Below are 25,576 nucleotides of genomic sequence, written 5' to 3' on the forward strand. Positions count from 1 at the left end.
TCATGGGGAAGTTGCACTCTCCTCTCCATGATATGATTTTTGCTCAGTGCCTGAAGTTCTTCTTGTGAAAATAAAAAATAGATATTCCTCCACATGTATATCTCCTAGGTGTAATTCTGGGCATCATTTTCTTCCATGCTTCATGCATTATTCATCTTTTGTCAAGTTCTTTTATTTTGTGATCAGAGTTTGGGTTCTTGATTTGAATCAAAGTCTTACTGGATTCAATTAGGGTGCGCCATTTACTAAAGTCAAATCTGATCTCTCCCTTTCCTAACTCATGGTTTTGAGTGATGAGTAGTATGGGTTGTGGGAATGGGGGATTATAACACTTACTGCTCTTTGATTCTTTTAATTAAGTTTCAACCATTCATATGATGTTTATTATCTTGTTGGGTAAGCCATAGGAAGTTTCATTGGCCACTTATCACTATTTTAAATGCTGGGTCTGATTCATGGATAGAAAGGTACAGTGGATGAACAATTATTGATCTCTAAAGGCTCTCATGGATTACATCTTTATGTTTATTTTCTCTTCCGTTTTTAATGTTCCAAGTTTTATTCTGTGTCATATTTTTTATTTCGAATGTGGAAATATGCTTTCTTGTATTTTGATGGACTTGTCATCCTTTTATTGCAGTTTGTCATGGAAATATGTAGGCTCATGAAAGAAAAGAAGATCACCATTAATAAAAAAATCTGCATTTTTCTTGTCCGTGCGCTTACTAAAAGTGGCTATCTGGAAGAGGTATTTGGAATCCATTGTATGTTATGGTAATTAAGCATGCATTTTTCCATCTTCGATTTTGCTAGCTTCAATGTTGTTCCATGTCATAATTGGGTGTATCTTGTGTGTTTTTTGGTGTGGAGAGAATGTTCATGGTCACAGCCACCCATTCAAGAAGAGGGCTGTTTTGGAGTTCTCCCAAGAGCATTTCTGGGAGATCCTGGCTATTTCAGAAACAGCACTTGGTCCCCCTTATCTGGCTTTGGTTTGTCAAGTTTCAGGTAGGTGGCCCTGCTAAGGAAGCCTTACCTGCTCAGGGCGCATCGGACAGGATTTTGGTCGTTTGGGACCCTTTTTGCCTCTCAAAAGCCTCAGCTGATTGGTAGATTTTCTGTGTTGACCTTTTTCCTTAGGCTCTTTAGATACTTTTGATTGGAAGTGTGCTGCACCATCTGGACCTAATTGTCCCACTCTCAGGAATGATTTTTGGTTGGAACTAGATGAAAGCTCCCCACTCCCTGGTGCTTAGGAGGAGACTTCAATATTAGTAGATAGACATTTGAAAGAAATAGGAATAGTATGTCATCCTTCTCCAATTTTGTATTTAAGAATAATCAAAGGCCTACCTTTTAATGGTGACTCTTTCACTTGGTCAATGCACGCGGATGGTCCAATTCTGGCCAAACTAGATCTCTTCCTTATTCTCTGGATTGGGAAGACAAGTTCTCCTGAAGCTGAATTAGAGCATATCCCTATCATATTAAATACTGTAACAATCTCAACTTGTAAAAAACTGTTCAGGTTCAAGATGTTGTAGTTTGAGCATGGAGAGCTGCACAGATTTATCCCGTAGCGGTGCCATTCCTTTTTAGTAGAAGGGTTGGATGGGTCTAGGGTGGACTAGTGGAGACAAATTTCTTATTTATTTTGATGCTGTTAACTGTTCTATTGAAAAAGGAAGAAAGTACAAGGGTCCAGAGAGGGAGCCCACATAGCCTCTCGGCAAAAAATAAGCTAACCTTGGTCAAGTAAATAATTTTCTTATTTATTTTGAGAACTGTTCACTTAAGTTGGAGAAAAATTTGTAACTCTTAAAAGAATAATTGAAAAGGTTATTAGGCTATTTCCTTTGACACATCAAACATCCATCTTTAATATGGATTGCGAAAAAAAGGTGCCTCTCTCCAAAACTAAAATGAACAGTTTAAGGGAACTAAGGAAAAAAAACCATTTTTAAATTTTAATGTTTATTTATTTATTTTTCAGATCCATGTTTGAGATTATCAACCCTAAATTTTGGATCCTAAGTCCATCTCTAAGATGGATTTTGTAGGAGTTCATGTAAATAGATGAGTCGGCTGACTCACCAACACCGTATCCTAATTGAAAACCTGGAGTTGTTAGAACTTCCAGGATTTCCGGGGAAGGAAGGACCGAAGGAGGCCCTCCTTCAGGAGATCAGTGAACTTGATCTTGCGTAGCAGATGAGAGACCTATAGCCAGGAGAAAGGGGAAGAATGGCAGAGATGGGGTAGAATACCAACGGGCCCTAAAGCAAGAAGAAATGTTATGATACTTGAGATCCATAAAAGATGGTGACGAGAATATGGCTTTCTTCCGCGAAATAGCAAATAGTCGTAGAAGATCCAGCAACATAGTTCAAATCAAGGAAGGAGAGTAAATTTATGATGAGCCCATGTAAGTCGACATAGTAATTAGTCAGTACTTCCTGATATTGTTCTCTGGACACAGGCGAAGTACTTCCATTGAGTCCATTTCTATTAAGAAAGTAGGATGGACCCTGAGTCAGATATCCACAAGGCTATTTCGGACTTTGGTCATGAAAGGTGCCAGGACTGGTTGGGTTGTTGGTTGTCCTGGTCATCTATTTTGGGACAAGGTTGCCCCAGATGTCTTGGCGTTCTTCTTGAGTTATTTAACAGGGGTTGTCATTCATTGAGGCATGAATTCCACTTCCTTGCCTTGGTTACAAAAGTAGAGGAACTCAAGGACTTTAGCCCCATAAGCCTATTGCATTTATCTTGCAAGATCATGTCAAAAGTGTTAATTTCTCTGCTTCAGGAGGTTCCTGGTCAAGTAGTATCTCCAACACTGGGTATGTTCGTGAAGGATCGCCAATCTTGGATGAGACTCTAAGTCTCTGGGTTTGGTGTTCAAGTTCGATAGGGAGGAGCTTTATGACCGTACAGAATGGTCCATAATCATACAGAATGGGACATTATGGACCAGGTCATGTAGCTTATGGAGTTTGATTGGAGGTGAAGTTAAATCGTGGGTGCATTGCTTTCCCTTATCTCTTAGTGGTCATCAATGCCAGTCCTGTAGGGCACCTTCCATCATCGTGGGGCCTTCGACACTGTGACCCCCTTCCCTTTCCTCTTTTCCATTATGGGGGAATTCTTTAGCAACTTCATTTCCAATCTTTAAAATGAAAACCTCCCATGAGATTTCTCTCTTCATCAGTGGAGGGCGTCCTATATCCCACCTACAAGATGTTGATAACATACTGGACAAGTGGACAACTTATGGTTGTTTCTAAGGTGTTTTGAGCTATCAATAGGTGTCAAGTGAACCTCGCTAAGACTAAGATGATGGGGGTTTCGGCCACTCAAAACTGATGAAATGTCACTGGCTAGGAGACTCGGGTGTGGGTGGGAGTCCCTTCCAAACAAGCAATGTTCAAGAAAATGGAGGCGCACGCCCAAATATGACCTTCTTTTTGTTTTATTTGGTGGGTGGGGCGGCTGAGCATATATATATATATATATATATATATATATATATATATATATATATATATATATAGTATGTGTGTGTGAGACACTTGGAGGACATATACCTCTTTTTCATCTTTTTATATGTAGAGAGATATTAGATATGTTCATGAGAGGGGGGGCTCACATCTGACACTTGGAGGTTATCTTCTTCTTTTTCTTCGTTTTATATGCAGAGTGATACGAGAGCATGTGGGTCCATGTGTGTGTGCATGCGTGAGAGAGAGGCCTTGCATCGAACAATGGAAAGTACTTTCTTTTTCATCTTCTTCTGATTGGAGAGAGAGAGCACATGGGCCTGTGAGCGAGAGAAAGGGCCTTGATCCCTTAGCCATTCTTATAGGTCTTAACTTTTTGTCTTTTTGTTTCTTAAAGGGCGATGCCCCCCCCTCCTTCCCCCCACCCTTTTTTTTTATTTTTGTTGTTTTGTGGCACTTAGCGCATAGGGGTTTCTTTTCTGCCTCAGCCAAGTTGCACCAAGGCGCTGCATAGGAGTAAGCCCCCGCCTAGGGCATGCCTAGGCATTTTGGTGGCTAGGCCGCCAACTTTCTGAGCAATGCAAACAAGTATCTCACACTTCCTTTATGCTTTGGTAAACCCACAAAGGCTCAATGGGATGGGCTGGCATAAAACTTTGAGATAAAGTTGGCATCTTGGAAAGCCCAATTCTTTTTCGCTAGGTGGAAGGATCACATTTATATAAAAACCACCCTCTCCAATATCTCATCTTCCACATCTCTATTACGAAGTTTATGTCTATCCTTAAGAATCTGGAGAGGTTGAATGGGGAATTTCTTTGGTCTGGTTCGAAGGGTTGAAGAAATTTGAATTGGCAAAATGGGACTTGGTCTGCAAACCCAAGAGGGAAGGTGGTCTAGGCATTAGAAAACTGAGTGCAATATGGCCTTGGTTGGCAAATGGTGATGGTATTTGCCAACCCAAATGGTCTATGGCAGCAGGTGATTCAGTATAATTATGGCTTGAATGATTTGGGGTGGCTACTAAAGGGGCACTTCCTCAGCCTATGGAGATTTTATGAATTGGATTTGTTTCATGCAGAAATCTAGCAATCAAATAACATTGTGGCATGTTTAATGGGTGGGGGACATTGCTTTAGCAAGTCTGTTTCTGGTCTTATGATGTGCTGGGGGTTACTTGGGGGGCTCCAAGGATTCATAGGAATCTTGCATAGTTTTCTCCCCCTTCCCCATCTGCCTGAATTTTGCTGTGGCGAGCCACCATCATGGCCTCCATATGGTCTCTATGGCTGGAGTGTAACTCCAGTATTTTTGAGAGCTAGAAGACTGTGTCGGTTAGAAGCTTTGTTGGAGAAAATCAAGCTATAGTCATTCTTTGAGCCCAAAATCGAAGGCAATTCATTTGCTGGCCCACATTGGGTGTCTCACAAGAATGGGGAACAACTGAGGGGCTAGACTGTCGACCATATCCAACCGGTTGAAGCCACTGCCCCTATGGGTCACAAAATTGAACTTTGATGGTTGCTCTTTGGGCAACCAGGTCCCTCTGGCGTTAGTGGTATTTTTAGGAATCATTTGGCTGATTGCTTATTGATGTTCTCCAGCCTTATGGAATGCGTAAATTCCAAAAAAGCTGAGGCAATGGTCTTGTTTGAGGGTCTCAAACTATTTAAAAGCAATTGCAGCCCCTTCCTTGAGGTGGAAGGGGACTCAGCCCAATCTGACGGGCTTCTAGTCAGGCTCCTTGGCCCTGGTATTTGAAGCAGGCATGCAACTTACAATTCAAACACAAGCATGCTTTGTGAGACAAATTCGGTCGACAGCACCCTTGAAAATGAAGGGATTTCTGGCACTACTCTGGTGATCCATAGAAGCCAGTCCTAACAAGGATGTCTGTCATTTTTTATTCTTTTCTTGTACACAGGGAGTTTTTTTGCTTGATTTTTATGGGGTTCTCAGTGGTGCACATATATGACTGTACTGATTTTTTTTACTTGTGAGATCTTGGCCTTCCTGTGTTGCACAGTTACAGCTATATGCGAGATGTAATCTTTTACTATTATCAATGCCAAAAGTTAGCTTTATCAAGAAAAAAATAATAATAAAACGAACATGTAGTTAAGTTGTTATCATGTCGATTTCTTTTGGTACAACAATAGGTCGTGATAACATTCGTTTACTATAAAATATGGACATTCATTGAAAAAGAAATTTGGAAAAGGAGGTTACCCTTGTGAATATACAAGGCATGCTAATCTGGAAAGTTAAATGCCTTCATGGTTTACTTCTGCACCTGAATGACTGCAAGCACTTTATTTAACTCTACGCAAAGAATCATAAATGAATATTTCAATAACCTTAACCCATTGTTCTATAATACCATTAAACACATCACTCCAGAGTCCAGACTAATCTTCCAGGCATTTCAATGGAATGATTTTGATTCAACTGCACCTTCTGAGCTCATTTACAAGGGATAAGGTTTACATATTTTTATCTACACGACAGTCTAACAATTTTTTTTTTTAAAAAAAAGAGTACATATTTTTTCCTGTTATATTCTGCTTAAGTGTTGATTAGTCTACTTTCACCGTTTATAGGTAGTGGTTTCACACATGTCTCTACTATGGTTTTGATTTTGGTTCTCTTGAAACTTAAGTTGAATAAAATGTGGAAGTATTGGTGTCCTGACTTTGATTATATTTCTAAAAGTTCATTAGTTATCTTGAATGGGTTCTAGTAAAACGATTTTTAGCTTGCTAGTTACTCTCAAATGAACTTAGGTGATGTAGACAGCAAAATATATTACAGAACCATTTTTAGCATAGTTCCTTCCTTTTTCTTCATGTGGTTCCTTATAATTTCTATAAATACTTCTTTCTACGAAGTTAGTTTCATCTGAGCTCCAGCAAAGCCAATCCTGTTGGTTTTGGCCGATCAGTGAATAGTTTTGTGATGGATAAATATTATTTACGAACTGTGCTTATATGATTGAAAGGAGAAAATAAAAGTTGGCTTCTATTATTATCTCTGTGTGTTTTCCCCCCTTGTTCAATTCCTATGGATTTTTGACCTGATATAAATTTGGTTATTACGGTGTTCTTACTTCAGGCTTGCAATTGGTTGACATTTCTTGGAGATAATGGTCGGATGAAGCCTTCTTTACCCATTTACAATATTTTCTTAAATGGATGTGTGAAGATGCAAAATCCAGTCCTTGCCGGTTACTGTTTACAATTGATGGAGATTAGGTCCATTGGGAAGTCTGAAGTTACATATTGTGAGCTACTCAAGGTTTGTAACCTTGCAATGCCTCGTATTGCTTTCAGAACAACAAAAATTGCAGTGATGTCTTTAACAAATGTTCTTTCCGTTAGTATTTGTGGTTTCCCATGTGCGCTGGCTTGTCAAGGTCTAGCATTATCTTCTACAACAATATTCATGCTCATTGTTTGTTGAAGTATTACAGCTATTTCCTTTTACTTTGCTACAGAAATAAGTAACTACAAATATTTTAAAACAATACTTATTTCCTTATTTCTGTGGCAGTAAACCTTCCTTTTATTGATTGTTAACTGTTTTTTGTTAGCATAAGGTATTGAAGGTACAAGTAAGTTTTCATCTACAAAGTAGAATCTATGAACAGCAGACTCCAAGAATGGACCGACTACGTTTTAAACAAAGGAACTACTGAAATTGTTTTTGAGATCCCTTCCCTTGCAAGGACATCCAGCTTTTTGTTGGACTCTCCTCATGAGTTTTGTAGGGTTGTATGCAACCTGCTAGGGCATGCCATATCTCTCCAAAAACATTATGCAGTCACAAAGGACAGTTATTGTCCCAATTAGCCCAATTTGTTACATGACTGGAATAATCCTCTATGATCAACGATTTCCATTTTGGGTCTAAACTCGAAGTCTGGTCAGCAAAGGCCATACCTCATTGAACTCTCATGTGTATAAAGGGCTTTAGTAGGTCATCATCATTGGCCCACATTGGTCCTTCAAAATTTCCCCAACACCTATCTGCAGGTCCAGGGTTCCCTCTTGAGCTCCAGCAAAGTTCAATTTCACTAACCTCTCAAGGGATGGGTGGCGCTTGTAGGCCTGGTATCTCTCGTTGTTCTTGTTTTCACAACCAAGCATCCCCAAAAATCTTTCCATGATGTGGCCCAAGATGTGATTGTGGCCCTGAGATGCTGGATGAGGCCAACCTTTGACAGTGGTGGGATGAAACATTGAACAAATAGTGAACCTGTGGAAGGAGGCTCTGGCCATATTGGATTAAACAGATTTAATACAAAACAAATAAAGACCGTGCCAGACCATACAATTGACTGTTTCTGGATCATTTTTGCACATTGAATGTATGTTGGGGATGGGCATACCTCTGCTAGTCAGGTGGTCAACAGAACACTTGTCTAATGCTGCTTCCCACACAAAAGCTTGAAGTTTCAGTGGTCTTTGAATGGACCATACTTTACAGTCATCGTTGTTTCCTTGGTAGGCAGGTTATGATTCGATAGATGGGCTTCACCAAGAATTCACCTTGTGTATCTGGAGCCAAAATCAGGCTATATGTTTTATTGGAGCTAAAAAAGAAGATACGTAGTCTGCCAAGCATGTTCCTGTAGATGCAGTGAGGATGGAAAAAGCAAATAAACTTCAGAAAAATAAAAGAACTGAGATATGGATGTTGAGCTGTTTGGATAAGCTCAAGATTTCTAGATTAAAAGTTAAAAAACTTTGCTACCAAGGCAAAAGACATCTGAGCAAATTTGTCAGACTTGAAAATTTCAGATGACAACAGTTCCACCTTTTCACGGAGTCCCCTGCGGACCTAATCTGGGCCTCTCTTACCTGCCCAGCCCAATGCTCTCTCTTTCTCTTTCTCCCTTCTTTCTGATCACCACTGGACTCAAAAGGTTGAAGAAGACAGAAAGAAGTAGAGGCAGCAAAACATGGGGTTGATGAAGAGAGACAAGAGAGGAGAAGAAGCGGAAGTGGGGTGAAGTTCATGAGATAGATCAACCAAAGAGGATTATATATAGTATAGGAAGCTAAAATAGTGTGAGGACAGAAACCCAAAACCGAATGAAGAGATTGGTAGGGATACACAGATATTCCTGGTGAGGAGGATACAAAAACACCCAGTAAAGAAGAGCCGAAATGAAGCTTATAGTGATGGAAGCAGGCTAGAAGCCTAGAAACAAAACTTCATTTAGAGAGTTTGAAGTTCATCTTGCAGATAAGTAGGAGGAAACAGGGACAACTGCAATTTAGAGCGAGAAGACCAGGCTCGCATTGAGGAGAAACTTGAAGAAAACCCAGAAAATCCCAAGTTAGTGAGAGGAGATGGGGCTCGTCTGATGAGAAGAGGGTGAATAACCATGAAAATGCCCAATTTAGAGAGAGGAGATGCCCACTCTCATGAGAGACAAGTGGAAAATGTAGAAACCCCAATTTGAAGAGAGGAGATGAAGTTCCTTAGAAGAATTTACCATATCAAGAGTAAACTGCAAAGACTGTAATTCTTTAAAATCTAGGATTTTTGTCTTGAACACAGACCATTGTTCGTGATTAGGATTTTTGGGGTTTAGTGAGTGACAATTTGACTGATCAATGATTGGAGTATTATAGAGAAGAGAGAGTATGAGAGAGAGAGAGAGAGAGAGAGAGAGAGAGAGAGAGAGAGAGAGAGAGAGAGAGAGAGAGAGAGAGACTTTCTATTTTCCTGAAATGGATATCGGAATGAAACATTGAGATTGAGAAGTTCCATCTTAGTGAGACTTATGCGAACAAAGAGCACCCAGGTGGGTCCTTCCCTCAAAACAACCTTATTGAAGTTGACCCAAACAGGTCCTCTCTCTCTCTCTCTCTCTCTCTCTCTCGTTTTTAATATTTTATTTTGATATCTACCTTTTAGCATTTGGTATCCCTTTTAAATTTAGTGCTATAAGTCAGAACACCCAAACTACTTTGCAACAATAGAAAAAAAGCTCCAAATTTTTTTTAACGTGCATTTGAAAGCTTGTAATTTTTTTAAATGATGGCCTTCTTTTATTTGACATTCAAACTAGCTGTAAGAAAAACTAATAGTCTTCTCTACATATTTATAAAAAAACTCTTAAATGCTAAATTGCTCTATAAGAAACCCTTATCGTTATTAAAAACCATAGCTCTTCACTTTCGCAAAATTAAACTTCAAATTCCACCCTCAACTCTAACCTAAGATAATTAAAAAAGTTGAAAAATCAGAATCAAGCCTAAATTTAATTTTCCAAAAAACACAAATAAAAAAATAAAATAAAAGACCTTGACATTCATTATTCAGTTAAGGTTGGAAGAAGCTTGACCTCAAGCTACTTGTGTTTTTCACATTCTTTAGAGGCCTTTTCAATAAATTGGTGATGGAGTCCCTCCCACCATTCACTTAGATACTTCTTCCACTTAAGTAAACCAATAGATTAAATACTTAATTTGAACTTGTAGTGGAACTCTAGGATATCGCACGTTATCTTGACTTCTCTTTCGAGCTCAAAGGTTGTATTCTCTTCACAAAAAAGAATGTTTTTTTAATTGTTCTAACTGCAGATTTAGTTCTCCAATCTATCCTTGAAGGTCACTAGTTTGTCCTGGAAGCTTTCTGATCTCTCCTAAAATGCTGCTTATGGCTTGATCATGTAGAGACCATGAGTTGTTGCAACGTAGTCATGGGAGTTGACTTCATGGAAGGTGACTTTGGCAGTATTACTGTGGGGATTTTGAGGTTGTAATATCACTTGATGGAATACAGGAGAAAACAAATCAACTTAAAAAAATTTACAGATTGACAGATTATGCAAAAGGTGGTTAGGCAGCTGCATTGATGCAGGATGGTTACGTAAGCACCTCGCTTAGGTTTATGTGGGGCTCCCAAGCAGCCTAAGCACTTTCCCATGGTTTCCTCCCTTTTTCTTTTCTTGTTTTTGTTTTGGGGGAGGGGCGGGAGGACTGTGTCTTCAAATGCTGCTTGAACCATCTCTAACCCTATTGAGAGTGAAAAATGAAATATTGAAGATTTTTCAAAAAATTTTGAGATTTAAAAAAAATCAAGAAGTTTGATAAATCTTCTCAAATCCAATTCTTCTGGTTAGGATTCATTCTACTATCAAGAGATTTGGGGTGGCAACGGGTCGGGTTGGCTCCTGGTCGATCCAATCCGGTTCCCAACCCTACAAGGCCTAACTTGGACCCATACCCAACTTGGACCTAGGACGGATCCAAGTCCTTTGGACGTTGGATGTTGACTCGACCCACTTGGTTGATCGGGTCCAGGTCTGGAATTATAAAAATAAAAAAATTATGTTTTATATTTTATAATATGTAGTTAATATTGTTGAACTTATATAGCATTTTATACTCATATATACTGGGTAGGATCGGGTTAACCACCGATTTGGGCCTGACCTGACCCCACCTGATAGGGTCCAAGCTAGACCCGGACCTGAGCCCCCAGGTCCATCACCTAGACCCGGATCCAGACCTGTTTTTGGTCGATCAGCCAACCTTGTAAGTTGACTGACCCGATTGCCACCCCTACAAGAGAGGTTATTAGAGGATATTTTTGGTGATATAGAGCTAGATGTTCATCCTAAACATTGACAATGGAAGACCAGGCAACAAACATTACATATATATGAACATATTGACATATATGTGCCAAAAATGTTTTTTGGAATGTATATATATGTGTAAAGTGTTCATTTATATCTAGCTATGTCTCCTTGGAGTGCACATATATATGTGTGTGTGTGTGTGTAGGGCACCTTGAAATTGAGGCGCTTGCCAAGGCACCCACATCATGCTTAGGGGCTCTGCCTGCTTTGGCGGCTTCGGCTTGCATCTTGCTTTGTGTGTGTTTGTGCATGTATGTGTGTAGGGCACCTCGAAATTGAGGTGCCTGCCTAGGAACCCACATCATGCTTAGGTGTTCTGCCTGCTCTGGCAGCCCGGGTTTGCATCGTGCTTTTTTCAACATTGGACATAAATGCCCGTGCCCCAAGATAACTCAAAAAATAAAAGACCAAATAACTCGAGTTTCAATCTTGTAAAAACGTATAATAAAATGCAAATAAAAGTCCTACATTGCATCAAAGAAGACTTGGAGCTCTTCATTCTTCAATGAATGTCTAAGGCATGACCTTCATGGGGTTTGATTCCTGAGATCATGCACTTATTCTGCCATTAAAGCCTTTGGTTGTTGTTGACAAAGCAAACAAATCTGGGTAGTTTTCCCTCTAGGATTGTTCTCCAAGCCCTTTGTCTGACTGGAATCTTGTGTTTGGTCCCATTGCCCACCGGATGTTAATATTACTAATGAAACTTGACCAACTATTAGTTCCATTCCAAGCCCCTGAGAACCTAGTTTCACCTTGATGTGGCTTCACAAACCAACCTGATTGATCCTTCCTGTATTTTCTTGCTGCGATCTGCTTCCATCGGTGGTCTGACTGCATCCCTGATCTCCACTGTCTTTGGGCTTGGAGCGCTGATTTTGTTCCTCTTGTTTTCCTCACCCCTAGCCTCCTTTACTTTTTGGTCTATTATAGCCAAGTGAAACCTATGATTCTCTGAAGGTCCTACTGGAAATCCCCCCCAAGTTTTTTGATTTCCTTTGCAACTGGAGGGAATTTGGGAAAAGAGACTTGTAGATGGGCTGATTTGAGTTGGTGGGTTTGATGAGCGTAGTCTCCCATCCATGGACAAGAATCTCATCTTGCAAGAGTTCAACTTCTTGAACCTTTCCTTGAGCACCCCCTGGCATTGCCTTCGCTGGTTTACTGATACATAGGGGCAAACTGAGGTTCCATATCCAACACATTTGCAAGGGGTGCAATCTATCTTCAGAGACACAGAGGCCCAATAAATTGGTTTTTGACATTTTTACTCTTATGCTTGAGGCCTTTGCAAAGCACCTCAAGAACGGGTATAGGTTCTTCATCTGTGTTGTACCTGCATCACATAATATAACAGTCTCATTAGTTCATTCAAAATGGGTCAGTACAAGATCCCTATATGAAGCTTGTCAACGCCCATAACAAAAACACCACTCAACATACAGCTACAAAAGTCTTTGCCAGAACAAAAAACCACGAAGGGCACAAATGGTCTCTGTCTTAGACCTCAGAGCATGGGAAGTATCTTTTTGAAGCCCATCTAAATATGATTGATAAGTGGTTAATCACCTAACATCCTGACATCCAGTTTCACCAAATAAATATACATATACTTTTGATGATTATAGATAACTGAACACTGGATCTCTCTCCCCAGTGACTTAAAAAAGGCGCGGGCTACAATCTAGGGCACTTATGGTATTGTGTTTATTTCTGGGAGTTATTATATATAAAGTACTCAACAGTGTAATACACCAATTTGGTTGAACCTTCAGTCCAAATAGACTCGTGGCTAGCACAATTTTTGGTGACTTCACTGATTCACTGCATGTAGGGACAATCCTAGAGCCTTTAGGGTACACATTTCTTTTCAATGTCTGAAGTTCCTATGGAATTTGCTTTAGTAAACACATAGGTGGAATAACCTCTAAGCAGGTTGCCCTAGGCTCATAATCCTGTTTATCTATGATCCTTCAAGATTTCCAAATTCAAATTCTTCCGTAGGAGACTTGAAGCACCCACATAAATTCTTCCATAGGAGACTTGAAGAACCCACATAATGCTGTCTTCGCTAATCTCAAACAATTTCGTGATTATCCAAGTTTTTCATCAATGAATATGCTTGTCTCTTAGAGTCCTTTTTAACATACAGGAGTGCAACTTCTGTAAAGAGAATCACTATGGTTCCGCCAAATGCCCCCAAATTTCTGTGTGCCTGTGGAGGTGTGGGTGTGTATCCATGCATGCTTTTTGTATGGGGAGAAATGTTTCGAACTTTTGATGCTTCGGCCAAAAGGGGAACACTTCCGTTTTAAAGAAAATATATAACAAAAAAATTAAATACGTATAACTTGGTTTATTTCTAAGAATTTTCTGTTTTGTCTAATATTCCCCCTATATTTTTTAACTATTGGTGATATTTTCCTGATATTTTAATAATATCCTGATATTTTCAAAATATTGGTGATATTTGCCTTATTTTTTTAAAATATGAGTGGGGTTCACTTCTCTTTGATTTGGAGTTCAAAGCTGAAGACTTCGGCCAAAGCAAAGCGATTCTCGGAACACTACATTAGTAACTATTCTTTTTATACCAAACATTGCTCATCTGGTTTGAGTTATTTTTCCTAAGTCATTGTTTCAGTATCTGATTGTACAAGTTTTAACAATGAGCATATTTGTTCATCCATGACATAGATTTTATCAATACTCAAGTGCATGTATTTCTTTAAATAAAAAAAGTACATAGCTTCCTTTCAGGAAGCAAATTTTTGTACTTGATTTCCTTTAATAAATAAAATACAGTCAACATTTTCAAAAAATGTCTCTATGCAACCTTCTTGACCTCTTGTCCTATCTAGATTCTGTTTGCATTATAACAAAATTTTATCTTTATATTCTGCAGCTTGCAGTTTGGCAGAGAAATCTCTCTGCAGTCAAAGAGATTTGGGTGGAATGCACCAAATATTACAGTCCAAGCATCACCACTCTCCAAAAATTTGTCTGGTCCTTTTCAAAATTATGGGATATAGGATCAGCTTTTGTGATCTTGCAGCAAATGGTGGCCCAATTGTTTAGAGCAAACGATTCCGCTGTTAGATCAGTGGATGGACGATTCCATTCATCAAGGCTAGACATCCCCATTCCCTCTTGTGTTCATAAATTGCACTCGAAGAGTGGTAGTGTAAACAACGATGAACTTGAAGACAGGTTCATGGATGCAAGAGAGGACACAGCCTTGATAAGTAACTGCAATTATGAATCAAGTGGACCTGGCTTGGGGCAAAATCTTAGCTCCAGAAGTCATCTAATGGATCTGGGAGTTATACCTATTGAACCAAGATTCTTTCCCTCAACAATATTTGAAAATGGGGTCTCTCCTATCAACTATAGGGAGAGTTTTGGAGGGTCTAACCCTCTTATTACCTCTGCCTCTGGCTTCTGTGGACAGCACATGGTGGCAGCACATGATAAGTATACCGACTTTGAGGAGTTGAGTAGACAAATGGAAGTTGGGGCAAACGATATGCAGGATGAAATTTCAACCTTATCAATGAGGAAGATCTTGACGGTGTCTTTCAGTGATGTAATTCATGGATGTGCTCATACTCAAAATTGTGAACTGGCTGAGAAGTTGTTTCTGCAGGTAGACCCTTGTGTTTAATTTGTTTCCTTTGAATAATTATTTGTTTATAATATGCCTACAGACATTCATATGCAAATACACTCATGCATTCTGGATACAAATGCACATACACACACATATGGGTAAAGATATTGTATGATATGCCTCCATCAACATTCTATCTGTTAATGCCTAATTAATAGGATTTATCTTCTAATGAAATATCCTCCTAGGAAATATTGATCTTAGTCATGTTATATTTGCAAATATGTGTCATGAGTCCTATTCAGCCAACACTTCTGCAGTATTCCCCATTGATCTTTCGATTTCTGTTGAATTTTGCGCTAGAGCACTTACATGGTTATATGTCGAATAGCACTTCTAAAATTTCAATAATAGACCTTTAACTTATTGATTACTCTAAGCATCAAAAAAAACTTATTGATTACTCTGTCCAATTGCATTTGTATGTCGATTTGATGGCATTTATAGGGGATAACTCAGTGATCCTATATTTTGCTTTTAACGATGTATGAAATTTGATGTTCCACATGAGGTGCATTATTTCATTTTCGCAGTAATTACTTGAAGTCTATTTTCTTTGAGTGGGCTATCAATAGTTGAAGTCTGATATTTCTCATTAACCAGAAGTTGAAGCTTTTGAGATGAAATTGTATATAATTAGTTATTCAACTTGGTATTATAACATGTTTTATGCATTCTCTCTGGAAACTTATTCTTTGTATTTCTGTATCTCTAGATGCTTCAGCTGGGATTGGAGCCCTCGCTGCAAACCTATAATGGATTCTTAAAGGCTGTCATAAATGAGAGAGGTGTAATACCTGGTATGAAAGTGGTAAGCCGCTGTTTGAAACTAAGGCCCCTTCGATGGTAAATATGCTAGTGCAATATTTTGTTTTTTCTTTTTCCTTGTTATATTTGATCTCTAATGGTGGGGTGTCATTTCTTGACATATTAGTTCACTGACTCGCATTTTTGCTTCTTCTAAATAGTGGTTTATCTTTAGGATGATGTGCACTTGTGGAGTATTAATCTTTTTCCTTTCTCTGAATTCGCAGGTTAAAGCAATGGAAAAGAGAAATTTAGAGCCCAATACTGCTACTCTTCTAACCCTAGCTGAGGGTTTTAGCAAAAACTTGGATCTGGATTTAGCTGAAGTTATGCTTGATAAAATAGTTCAGATTCCACCAAACAGAATCCGTCCCTTCAATACTCTGCTAACTGCATGTGATGTTATGGTAAGCCATCTTTCATGGCATTTAAAAGCTTTTGGGCTGTTTATTGGCAGACCTATTTGTGAAATGCTATTTTCATGTGTAGTTCCAACCACTGTTGGACCAAATCGATCTCACAAAATTTTCACCCAAAAGAAATGACAAAGGCACCTTTTTTGTGACCCTGAATATTGTTTGCTTTATTTTATAAATGAAGGGGCTTATCCCTGCTGTTGTACTGAACCCGTGAATCGCTAAGGTGGTTGATTGGGTGGAGGCTTCTAAAGGTTGCTTGCAAGATTATGTCAAAAGACTTAATGGGAGGAATCAGAATAACGCTTTTGAGTAATTTAGTAGAAAAATAAGTCAATAAATAAAGTTAGGCAATTGGTTGCTGTTGTATATCATGGTCCTTTCATGATCAGTTTCTTTTCTCCTGGGAGGGTATGGTTTGGTGCTGAACTTTGACATGCACTCGGAGTGTGAAACTTGTCTGCAATGGGGGAGCCTTGTCGATTTATTGAGTTCCTTGATGATTGGGTCGTAATAGAGGTCTTCTGAAGTCATTGTATCATGGGGTTTTCCAAATATTTTACATGCTTATACCCATTGTTGTTCATCCTATAATACGGTCACCTCATTTTTCATGGTTAGACTTATCTTTTGTTCAAGTCAGATAGCTGTATTTTGTAACACAAAAGATAGACAACACCTCTTGGGGTTGGTGTGGTCCAGAAACCAATTCCACTTTATGCCCTAACCCATGCTACCAAAATGTTCACTACACTCTTTCTCAGAGACCATTTTGGTGATTTCAGTTTTTTTTTTTTTGAAGCAGGTAACAGATGGTTATAGATACTTAATAAATGCCATAATCTCCTCCCATGTGTTTTTACTTATATACATGCATATATATAGATATAGGCGAAGCATCAAAAAAAAAAATATAGATATAGGCGTATGTGTATAACTATGGATGTTGATACATAGTTATCTACATAGATAGAGTTATATGTGTAATTGTGTACATATAGCTATGCATGTGCAATGTGCATATATATAGATATAGGCGAAGCATCAAAACAAAAGAAATAGATATAGGCGTATGTGTCTTACTATGTATGTTCATACATAGTTATCTATATAGATAGAGTTATATGTGTAATTGTGTACATATAACTATGCATGTGTAATGTGTATGTGTATATATTCTGGGATATGCATTTGCATACATGGTATCTGTTGGTCTGTGTATATCTATATGAAGCAGATCCCTTGTATATATATTTGATTAGTTTGGTTAGCTCATTATATTTTTTTATATATATCTGTAACTCGTATATTGTAAACTATCAGTATAATTTTAAACTATTTGAAATGCTATCATATTTGAGAAATTGTAGTTCTTTAGAAACATCGTCTATTTTGCCCAAGAATTCTTTTTTCTTTTTGGAAACGATTAACATTTGTATTCTATTGAGTAAAGGAGAAGGACTACAAGAAGTCAAAATTAGGCTACCCATATGCCGGGAGCTCTATAAATGAAATCCCACCATGTAGGAGTGTTACACAAAAGTAAAGAAATGAGACTACCCCTTGACCGGGATAGCCCTATACAAGACTTTTTGTAAGTACAGGTGAGAAACTATGATGTGGCAGAAAATCTCCCAAAAAATGGGCTATACAGAGTGGGGAAGGTTGGGGAGGGCTGTGGAAGCAACGTCTTTAGAGAGTGAGTCAGCTTCTTGGTTGGCCTTCCGCTAAGCATGCTTCCATGAGATTTCCAAGTCCCTGCTTAACGGAGTAATTTCAATAAAAATATGGGCCAGCGACCAAGGTCGGGTAGAGGAATTGGAGCCCATCGAATGATATTCAATGAGTCCCCCTCGACCACTAGCGAGCTACTCCACTTTGGGTTAAAGATTTTGAGTTCTTCAAGAAGCTCAAGGGCCTCCGCTGTATGGGAGTCTGAGTGTATGCAAGAGTGCGCCATCATGATTCCTGAAGAGTCCAACGGTCCCAGATGGACCCGGGTTGGCTAGAGAGCAGCCATCAAAATTTAATTTGGTTTGTCCTAGGATTGGAGGCCTTCCTCCCTCGAAACTGTCTAGAGAAAGCAGTAGCCAGCCAGTGTTGGAAGAAGGCTGAATGAGGAAAGTCTTTGCCCAAGCATTCTTTTCATCTATAATTACTGAAAGAAAAAGAAATTACAGGAGAAATTATATGTTCCAAAAATATTTGTCTTTCTTTCAATTTACTCTACTTTTAACTGCACTGCTATTTGACTAGTTCGATGGGTGGTCCTCTGATGACAAATTTGCTTGTGGTTATAATGTCTCCATAGGCAAGTGGGGATTCTTATGGAGAGAGCGAAAATGGTATTGACTTCATCAATCAATAATTTCAAGGACATTTACTAATTTAGTATGCTCTCTATCGATGGCCTAGATGCTTGTTTGATGCCATGTAAATCTTTTCTTGCCTTAGTTGGCTTGGTTGCAAGAAGTTGAAAAGTTGTGGTATGAGTTTCATGTAGACTTCCTTGGTAAGTTCAAAAATCTAGTTAATATGAATTCTAGCTTTGTGAAGTCTAAGGGTGAAGGGCGTCAATGGCTGTCATCTTTTCTCTTCCCTGAGATTTAGCTATAAAGCATTGATTCATTGTAAATGGTGTTAATTTGACCTCATAACTTAGTGGTTACAGTGTAACAGCTGCAAAAAATGTTCAGGGTTTGGATCCATTCTTACCTAGCCAAGGAAGAAGTTTGTCATCTTGACCACTACTTTCGATGTCCAGTCATAATTGGTCATATTTTCTTGGCCACTGCCATTGATGTGTACCTTGTTATGGTCTTACAACATCTTGCGATTAGGCTTGATCTCATTTATCTGTTTTGCATTCAGTGACAATCCTAGCATGTTGTGGAGGGAATGGTTCCTATTTATTGTTCTGTTGGACATAGCGCTTCTTGTATGGAACTCTTTGGACAAAGTAAACGTGATTCTTCATGAAAACTTATGGAAAATACATAGGGGAAAGCACAAGGGGCATATTAAATGGAGTGCTTAATTGGTTTTTTAATTCCTTTATATCAGTGGCGTAGTGGTACTTGAAGTCTTTTTTTCTATGAATGGATAGGAAGATGTAGAACACGAAGTTGACGGGGTGGATAGAAGTATTGAGCTGGTCGTGCCACTTGGGCATGTCCCTTTTACTGAAAATCAAAACCAAATTTTGTTTTTACACTAAAAACTACGCTCTATAATATTTAAAGTTCATACGAGAATGATGAAAAGCCAGTTATTGTTGAAGAGAGCAGAAATTGATTCCTATTGAGGTTTTGGTTTCTGTGAGGTGTCCTGAACAGTTACATAAAATTGAAGAAAATGGATTCTGTGTTCATTTTTATTATTTTGTATCTTTTGCAGGATGAACCTGAACGTGGGATCCGGGTATTGGCAAAAATGAAGAAATTGAACATCAAATCAGATATTAGGACTTATGAATTGCTATTTTCCTTGTTTGGTAATGTCAATGCACCATACGAAGAAGGAAATTTGTTGTCGAGGGCAGATGTTTGGAGAAGGATTAGGACTGTAGAGGCTGATATGGTGAAGAATGGAGTTCACCACAGCCCAAGATCGATGCATAACTTGGTATGTATTTCCCATCTCTTGTACTCTCTAGTTTTTAAAATTATGGATGCTCAGGAGGGCATGTTGGGGAGAATATATCAACGCATCATATACTGTGGATGTTATTTTTATTCTTTTAGCAGAAGTTGTTGGTTCTTGTACTCTGTTTAACTGTAGTTGCAGTTTATCATAAATTGCTTCCATATCTTTAGCAGGTCAAATCTACTCATGGGTCTCTTTGGAATTGCTTTTCCACCTGCTAATTTAGGGAGTTAGCACAAAAAATTGGCATTTCATTGGGTTATTATTGTAAGAATTTTATCAGTGCATGTAAGGATTTTTTCTTTTTTTTGGTCGGCAACATGCTTTGGTCAAAGTTTGCCTTTAACACCTGACACATTTATGAGAAATTTAGCATATTGATTTCCTTCCCATGCTTCACCAGCGCATGAAAGGGGAGTAGGATGCAAAAGAATAGGGAGTTCTAGCAGAAGCTTGGAGTCTAGGGATTTTCTTGTGATGAGTTTAGTCATAGTCATGCCGTTGGTGGGTTTGGTCTCTGCAATGGGTATGCTTTCTCCAAGAGATATTGTCATGGATTTGATACTTGAATAATGCCAATGTATTGATGAAAATTTTGATCGTGTTCAAACATCGTAGCATGTTGGAGTTGGAAGTGGAAGTACATTTTTTTTGTATGGTCATGTGTTATAAAAATTCATGCTTCAAATTACATTTCTGCCTTCAGTTTGTAAAAATTCAATGTTGAGAAGATTTATTAATTAATATGAGATAAATTCTGAGGTTTATTTGGTCTTGTTTCAGCTGAGAGCTCTTGGAGATGAAGGCATGCTACAAGAGATGATTAAATATTTGCAAGTAGCAGAAAATAACTTTCATCATGTAGATCCTTATCAAATAACACTGATGTACAATACTGTTCTTCATTCACTGGTTGAGATCAATGAAGTAAGCTTTAGATATCACGTTAGAAATGTCTCTTATTTCTTTTTATGAAAATTACTATTTCTGTAGTTAATGTGCAAATTTCTTTTCTATTGTCTTTTGAAAACCCTAGCTATTCAGAGAATGTTGATGTGCTGAATTTATGGCCCAATTGCAGTGGAACATGGCAATCAAAATTTTTGGAAGGATGAAATCATTAGACTTACCATCTGATGGTGCCACCTATGACATAATGATTGATTGCTGCAGTCGTACAAACTGTTTTACGTCTGCATGCATATTAGTGGCTCGGATGATCCAGGATGGTTTCTTACTCCAGACTTGCACGTATACAACACTCATTAAGGTATCTGGCTTTAGCATTTCACTTTGCATTTGGTATTGCTGTTGCTTTGTAAGCCATGTGTATAGTATTGAATAGTATCTATGTGTGCTATACCACATACAGATGCTATACACATCCTAAGTACGGTATACAATACATAGGATGTGTATTGCATGCAATCTCATTTGATATGCATCAGTCTTTTTCATTATAACAGAATGTGATTTGAGGGCTTACTTAAATGACTCCTTGTACACCCATAAAATGTCAACATTCTCAATATATTCTGGTTTTAACTGAAAGCCATTGAGCTAATGTGCTGTGGAAGCAAACATGAAGAAGAATTGAACAAACAGATAATAGGGAGTACATTGCTTCTGGCAATTTTGTTCTGTACAGCCATTTCGATAAATATTTACATCAACAAATGATAAATCTGAATAAGGGATTCATATCTACTTGAAAATTTTTACCAATGAACTTGTCCAGATACTAAAAATGAATTCTGGCTTTCAAGTTGCCTTGACAGGGTTTATTTTTTGGCAAGAGGCCTGGTATGTGGGTTTCCTCTTTGCACGATGTACTCACTCTTTATCTATACTACAGTTTACAATATAAAAAAAAAGGTGTTTGACAGGGTCGTTTGGCATAATCTTATTCAGCAGTTGTAAGTTTTGCAGTATTTCTTTATGATGAGTCTGGTGGTTTGAATTCTGAATTGGGCATCTCAAATCAAAGCCTGATGCCTCTGTAAGCTGTTTGTTAAATGTCTTTTTTTGCTAGTTTTATGGTATCAGGCAAGGGACCCTCTGACCGCTATTCTTTTTTGTTACAGAAGCTTCAAGCATATACTTTAGGATGGAATGATCAATCGTCTTTTGAGCATATCTGTAGTTATCATTATTTACCATTGCTTCATAGCAGTATGTCTCATGAGTGGTTCTTACTCCCTATGCCAAGATGCCATACCCTGGGATATCTCTCTCCTGATTTCTAGATGATAGAAACAAGAGCACATTTATGTTTTTCATTTTATTTGCGACATGTGTTCTTCTTATTTCTTTCTGAACTATATATTGCTTTATAATTTGCTGGCTGAGACTTATAATTTTTGTATCACTGTGACATTGTGTCAGTATCTAGCTGCTAAGAACTCAATATGAACTTGATGTGTTGATACCTTTTATTCATATTGTCTTTGCATGGCATCTCTGTGTTCTTAGTGCTTATATAAGCCATGCACTGGTTTTCTAGGGTATCATAATTCTGTAAATTGTTATATATTTACTTTTAATTTGCTAGCTTATAGATTTAAGCCTTGGTAATATTTTCTTTTGCAGATAGTTTTGGACATGGAGGGCTTCGATGACGCTTTAAATCTTTTGTACCAGGCAAGCCTTGAAGGAGTTGTACTTGATGTCCTATTATTTAACACCATCCTTGACACTGCATCATGGAAGGTCTTCCCAAGCCATTACTTTTTAATTCCTCGCTCCCTCCCTCTCTCTCTCTCTCTCTCTCTCTCTCTCTCTCATACACACACATTCTTCTAAATTTGTGTATATTGAATTGACAAATCCAGAGGAGGTTCGACATAATTGAGTTTATCATCGAATACATGCACCGGGAGAGAGTTCAACCCGATCCCACAACCTGTTATTATGTGTTCATTGCATACATGAAACAGAATTACATAAAAACAGCCATGGAAGCACTTCAAGTGCTAAGCATCAGAATGATCTCAGAAGATGAAACCATTCAGAGGGAGAAAATTGCTTCTTTTGAGAACCTTATCCTTGCTGATGAAGACCCAGAAGCCGAGAAATGTATAGTGCAACTATTTAAGGACTCAGAAGAGCACCTTGCTGCTGCTCTTTTGAATCTAAGATGGTGTGCTATTTCTGGGGCCTCAATCTCATGGTTGCCCAGTCAAAGTCCATGGGCTAGAAGGCTTTCGAAACCATGACCTAAACAAGTGAGAATCAAGAACTAACAGCACCATTTAGAATCATGTTGGTTTTGAGCTTCCTTGGTGTTTGACATTGTGCACAAGAAGCAGGACAAAAAAGATTTGTATGGATGTTCAGGGTCAGGGCACGGTTGCTTACAATGAGGTGCGGTAATGAAGGTGTTTTCCTTTCATTATAATGAGTTTAACAGAGGTAGCCGACTTGAAATAGTTGGGATAAGGCCCGGATGATCATGATGAATGAGTTTGGCAAAGGAGCGAGAATGATCCATCGGTGAAAAAGGTAATGTGGGTGGGGGTCAGTGACACAGGGGATTCAATAACCTGCCTCGTCATATCTTCAAAATTTTCAGTAGATGCCAAGAGTACAAAACGGGCTAAAGAAATCTGAACCCATCAATAAAAGAAGCATTATGGGTGCCCTATTAAGAGTGTTTCCAAAGATCATGCTCTTGATGTTCTTCGAATTTTCCTAGTTGTGATTATATGGCTGGAAAATGGAGGAATGGAATTGTATTTCTGATTTATGTATTTCAAAAAGTAGTGGAACACATGGAAAAGGTGTCTTATATTATCAGGTTACTGTGAAGAACCTGCAGAAGCAGCTGAATTCGCATTATCTGTAATTGCTCGAAATTTTTGCTCTTGTAATAAGCAGTTCGAGAAGATAAGTTATCAAAGTTCTGCTAGTGATTCTCATGTGGCCTTATATTTATGGGAATGTCTGTATGAGGGAGGCTGATGGGTCTGAGTTAAAATGTTTTAGATCTTCTTGCCTCAAAGCCCCCAAATTAATGTTATGAGATTAGCTTCACTTCAGCTGAATCAGTTGAAGTCTTCAATTTCAGCTGCAAGACTAAAGTGATGTGAATCACTCATCATCACTATGGTATTTTTTCAATTAATTGGGGTTGGCTACATGAATCTTGATATGTCATTCTACTCTATTTAAGGTCATATCATATCTTTTCGGACTATTTTCAACCGTGTCTTTTTGGGTTTATTTTTTGTCCTTTTTAATTCTTCAACTTGAATTATTTTACACCTCTTAAAAAGAGTTTTATTGGGCCAACGGCACATATGGTTAGCCCCTTTAATTCTACTCTCTCATCGTATTGCCTGTTGATGCTACACTAAAACCTTCCCGATGTGAATTGATAGTACTAATACTAATAATATTTTAAAAACTGCCTTATTATATTCATACTTTTGGAAAAGATTTTGTACCATTAAAATTTTGGGAACATGCTCTATGACATTCAACATTGTGGAAATTATACCTCATGTAAGGATCTTTAAAAAAATAGGAAAAAGGCTTAGTTATACAAAAAATCCCGCTCAGTAATTTTTTAAAAAACTAAATGCATAGTTATCCTTCATATGTTCCAGCTTTGACCAGAAATCATTTTCCTTAGAGGAATTTGTCTCAGTTCAAAAGCCAAGACCTTTGGCTATCGGGTGTGGTTTGTATGAGTTTGCGACCTCCAAACTATCACAAGGTGTAATTTTGATATTGAAAATTTTTAAGGTGGTCCTAGAATATATTTTCATCTTTAATTATTAATTTTTAAACTTCAAAAATAGTTCAAATCAAGTAGATCTATAAATATATGAAGATTTTGAAAATGGACGGTCTACATAATCTGTTGTAAGATGTATTATTTTAAAAAAGAAAAATTATGTTCATGTCTTGATGTCAAAATGATCAATTCGATGGTTTTTCAACATAAATACCTTTAGATTTTTGAAGTGCAACTTAATTCTATGGTATTAGGTGTAATCTTATAAAATATTTATTCCTCTTCGTATCTTTTTTTATTCTCTCTCTTCAATTTTCCTAACAAAGAGAAACTCTTTCTCTTGGGGCTCAACTGAGCTTTCCAATGCTCCTTTTCGTCATGCATAAATTAACCAACGATTGGGTAAAAGCATCTATAAATACGGATATGCTCAATACATCGAAACTCATGACCATGGATAAAGACAAACGGTTTCCAATGCTCCTTTTCGCCATGCATAAATTGGCCAACGGTTGGGATAAGCATGAAAATGAAAGCTTCTATAAATATGGATACGCCCAATACATCGAAATTCATGGCCCATGGATAAAGAAAAATTGTTTCGACATAAAAAACAACAAAGCCCAATACATAGAAACTCATCGCCATATATAAAGAAAAATTGTTTTAACATCAAAAACGACAAAAACTTAAAGCAAACATGCATGATTCAAAATTATATCAAAAGAAAAACGGTTTCGACATCAAAAGTAACAAAAACTAGAGCAAACATGTAATAGCGGATTTGGAATTGTATCAAAGTAGTGGATTCGGAATTGTATCAAAGCATCCCTTATTGATTCTATACCTTATTCATAACTAGATACCTTTTTTTGGTCCTTGACTAAACGGGCTAAAATTCTGAAAATTAGAAATGCCAAAATAAAAATAACACTTGATATCATTAAAAATGCCCAAAAAATACGATATTCGCCAAGCATAAACATAGATGTACTCCTATGAATGTAAAATATTAGGAATTACTCTTTTCTCTTGGGCCTCAACTGTGGAATCCCTCTCCACGCGTGTCGTATTTCTCCCTCAGAAACCTAACCTTCTCTCTCAAGCCATTGAGGAGTTAACAGTAAAAAATTTTAATTTCCA

At 38.0% G+C, this 25,576-nt stretch overlaps 1 protein-coding gene across 5 annotated transcripts in view; it reads left to right on the forward strand.

The window, feature by feature from the left end:
- LOC18434005 (Tetratricopeptide repeat (TPR)-like superfamily protein) overlaps positions 1-23,602 on the forward strand; it is a 31,148-nt gene extending 7,546 nt beyond the window's left edge. For 2 of the 5 annotated variants that reach the window (XM_011624960.3, XM_088848873.1), the window contains exons 5-14: positions 641-748; positions 6,612-6,794; positions 14,063-14,803; positions 15,543-15,638; positions 15,862-16,041; positions 19,447-19,674; positions 20,479-20,622; positions 20,777-20,965; positions 22,285-22,404; positions 22,527-23,602. In XM_011624960.3, the coding sequence (XP_011623262.1) occupies positions 641-748; positions 6,612-6,794; positions 14,063-14,803; positions 15,543-15,638; positions 15,862-16,041; positions 19,447-19,674; positions 20,479-20,622; positions 20,777-20,965; positions 22,285-22,404; positions 22,527-22,910 (2,373 nt within the window). In that variant the 3' untranslated portion in view covers positions 22,911-23,602. Of the gene's footprint in view, positions 1-640; positions 749-6,611; positions 6,795-14,062; positions 14,804-15,542; positions 15,639-15,861; positions 16,042-19,446; positions 19,675-20,098; positions 20,222-20,478; positions 20,623-20,776; positions 20,966-22,284; positions 22,405-22,526 lie in introns of all 5 variants that reach the window. The other 3 variants (XR_016042103.1, XR_016042104.1, XM_020667008.2) reach the window with 3 other exon arrangements.
- The last annotated feature ends 1,974 nt before the right edge of the window (positions 23,603-25,576 follow it).

Source organism: Amborella trichopoda, chromosome 10 (genome assembly GCF_054954075.1).
Source record: "Amborella trichopoda isolate Santa Cruz 75 chromosome 10, AtrichopodaSantaCruz75HAP2 v2.0, whole genome shotgun sequence".
In the NCBI taxonomy this organism is placed as follows: domain Eukaryota; kingdom Viridiplantae; phylum Streptophyta; class Magnoliopsida; order Amborellales; family Amborellaceae; genus Amborella; species Amborella trichopoda.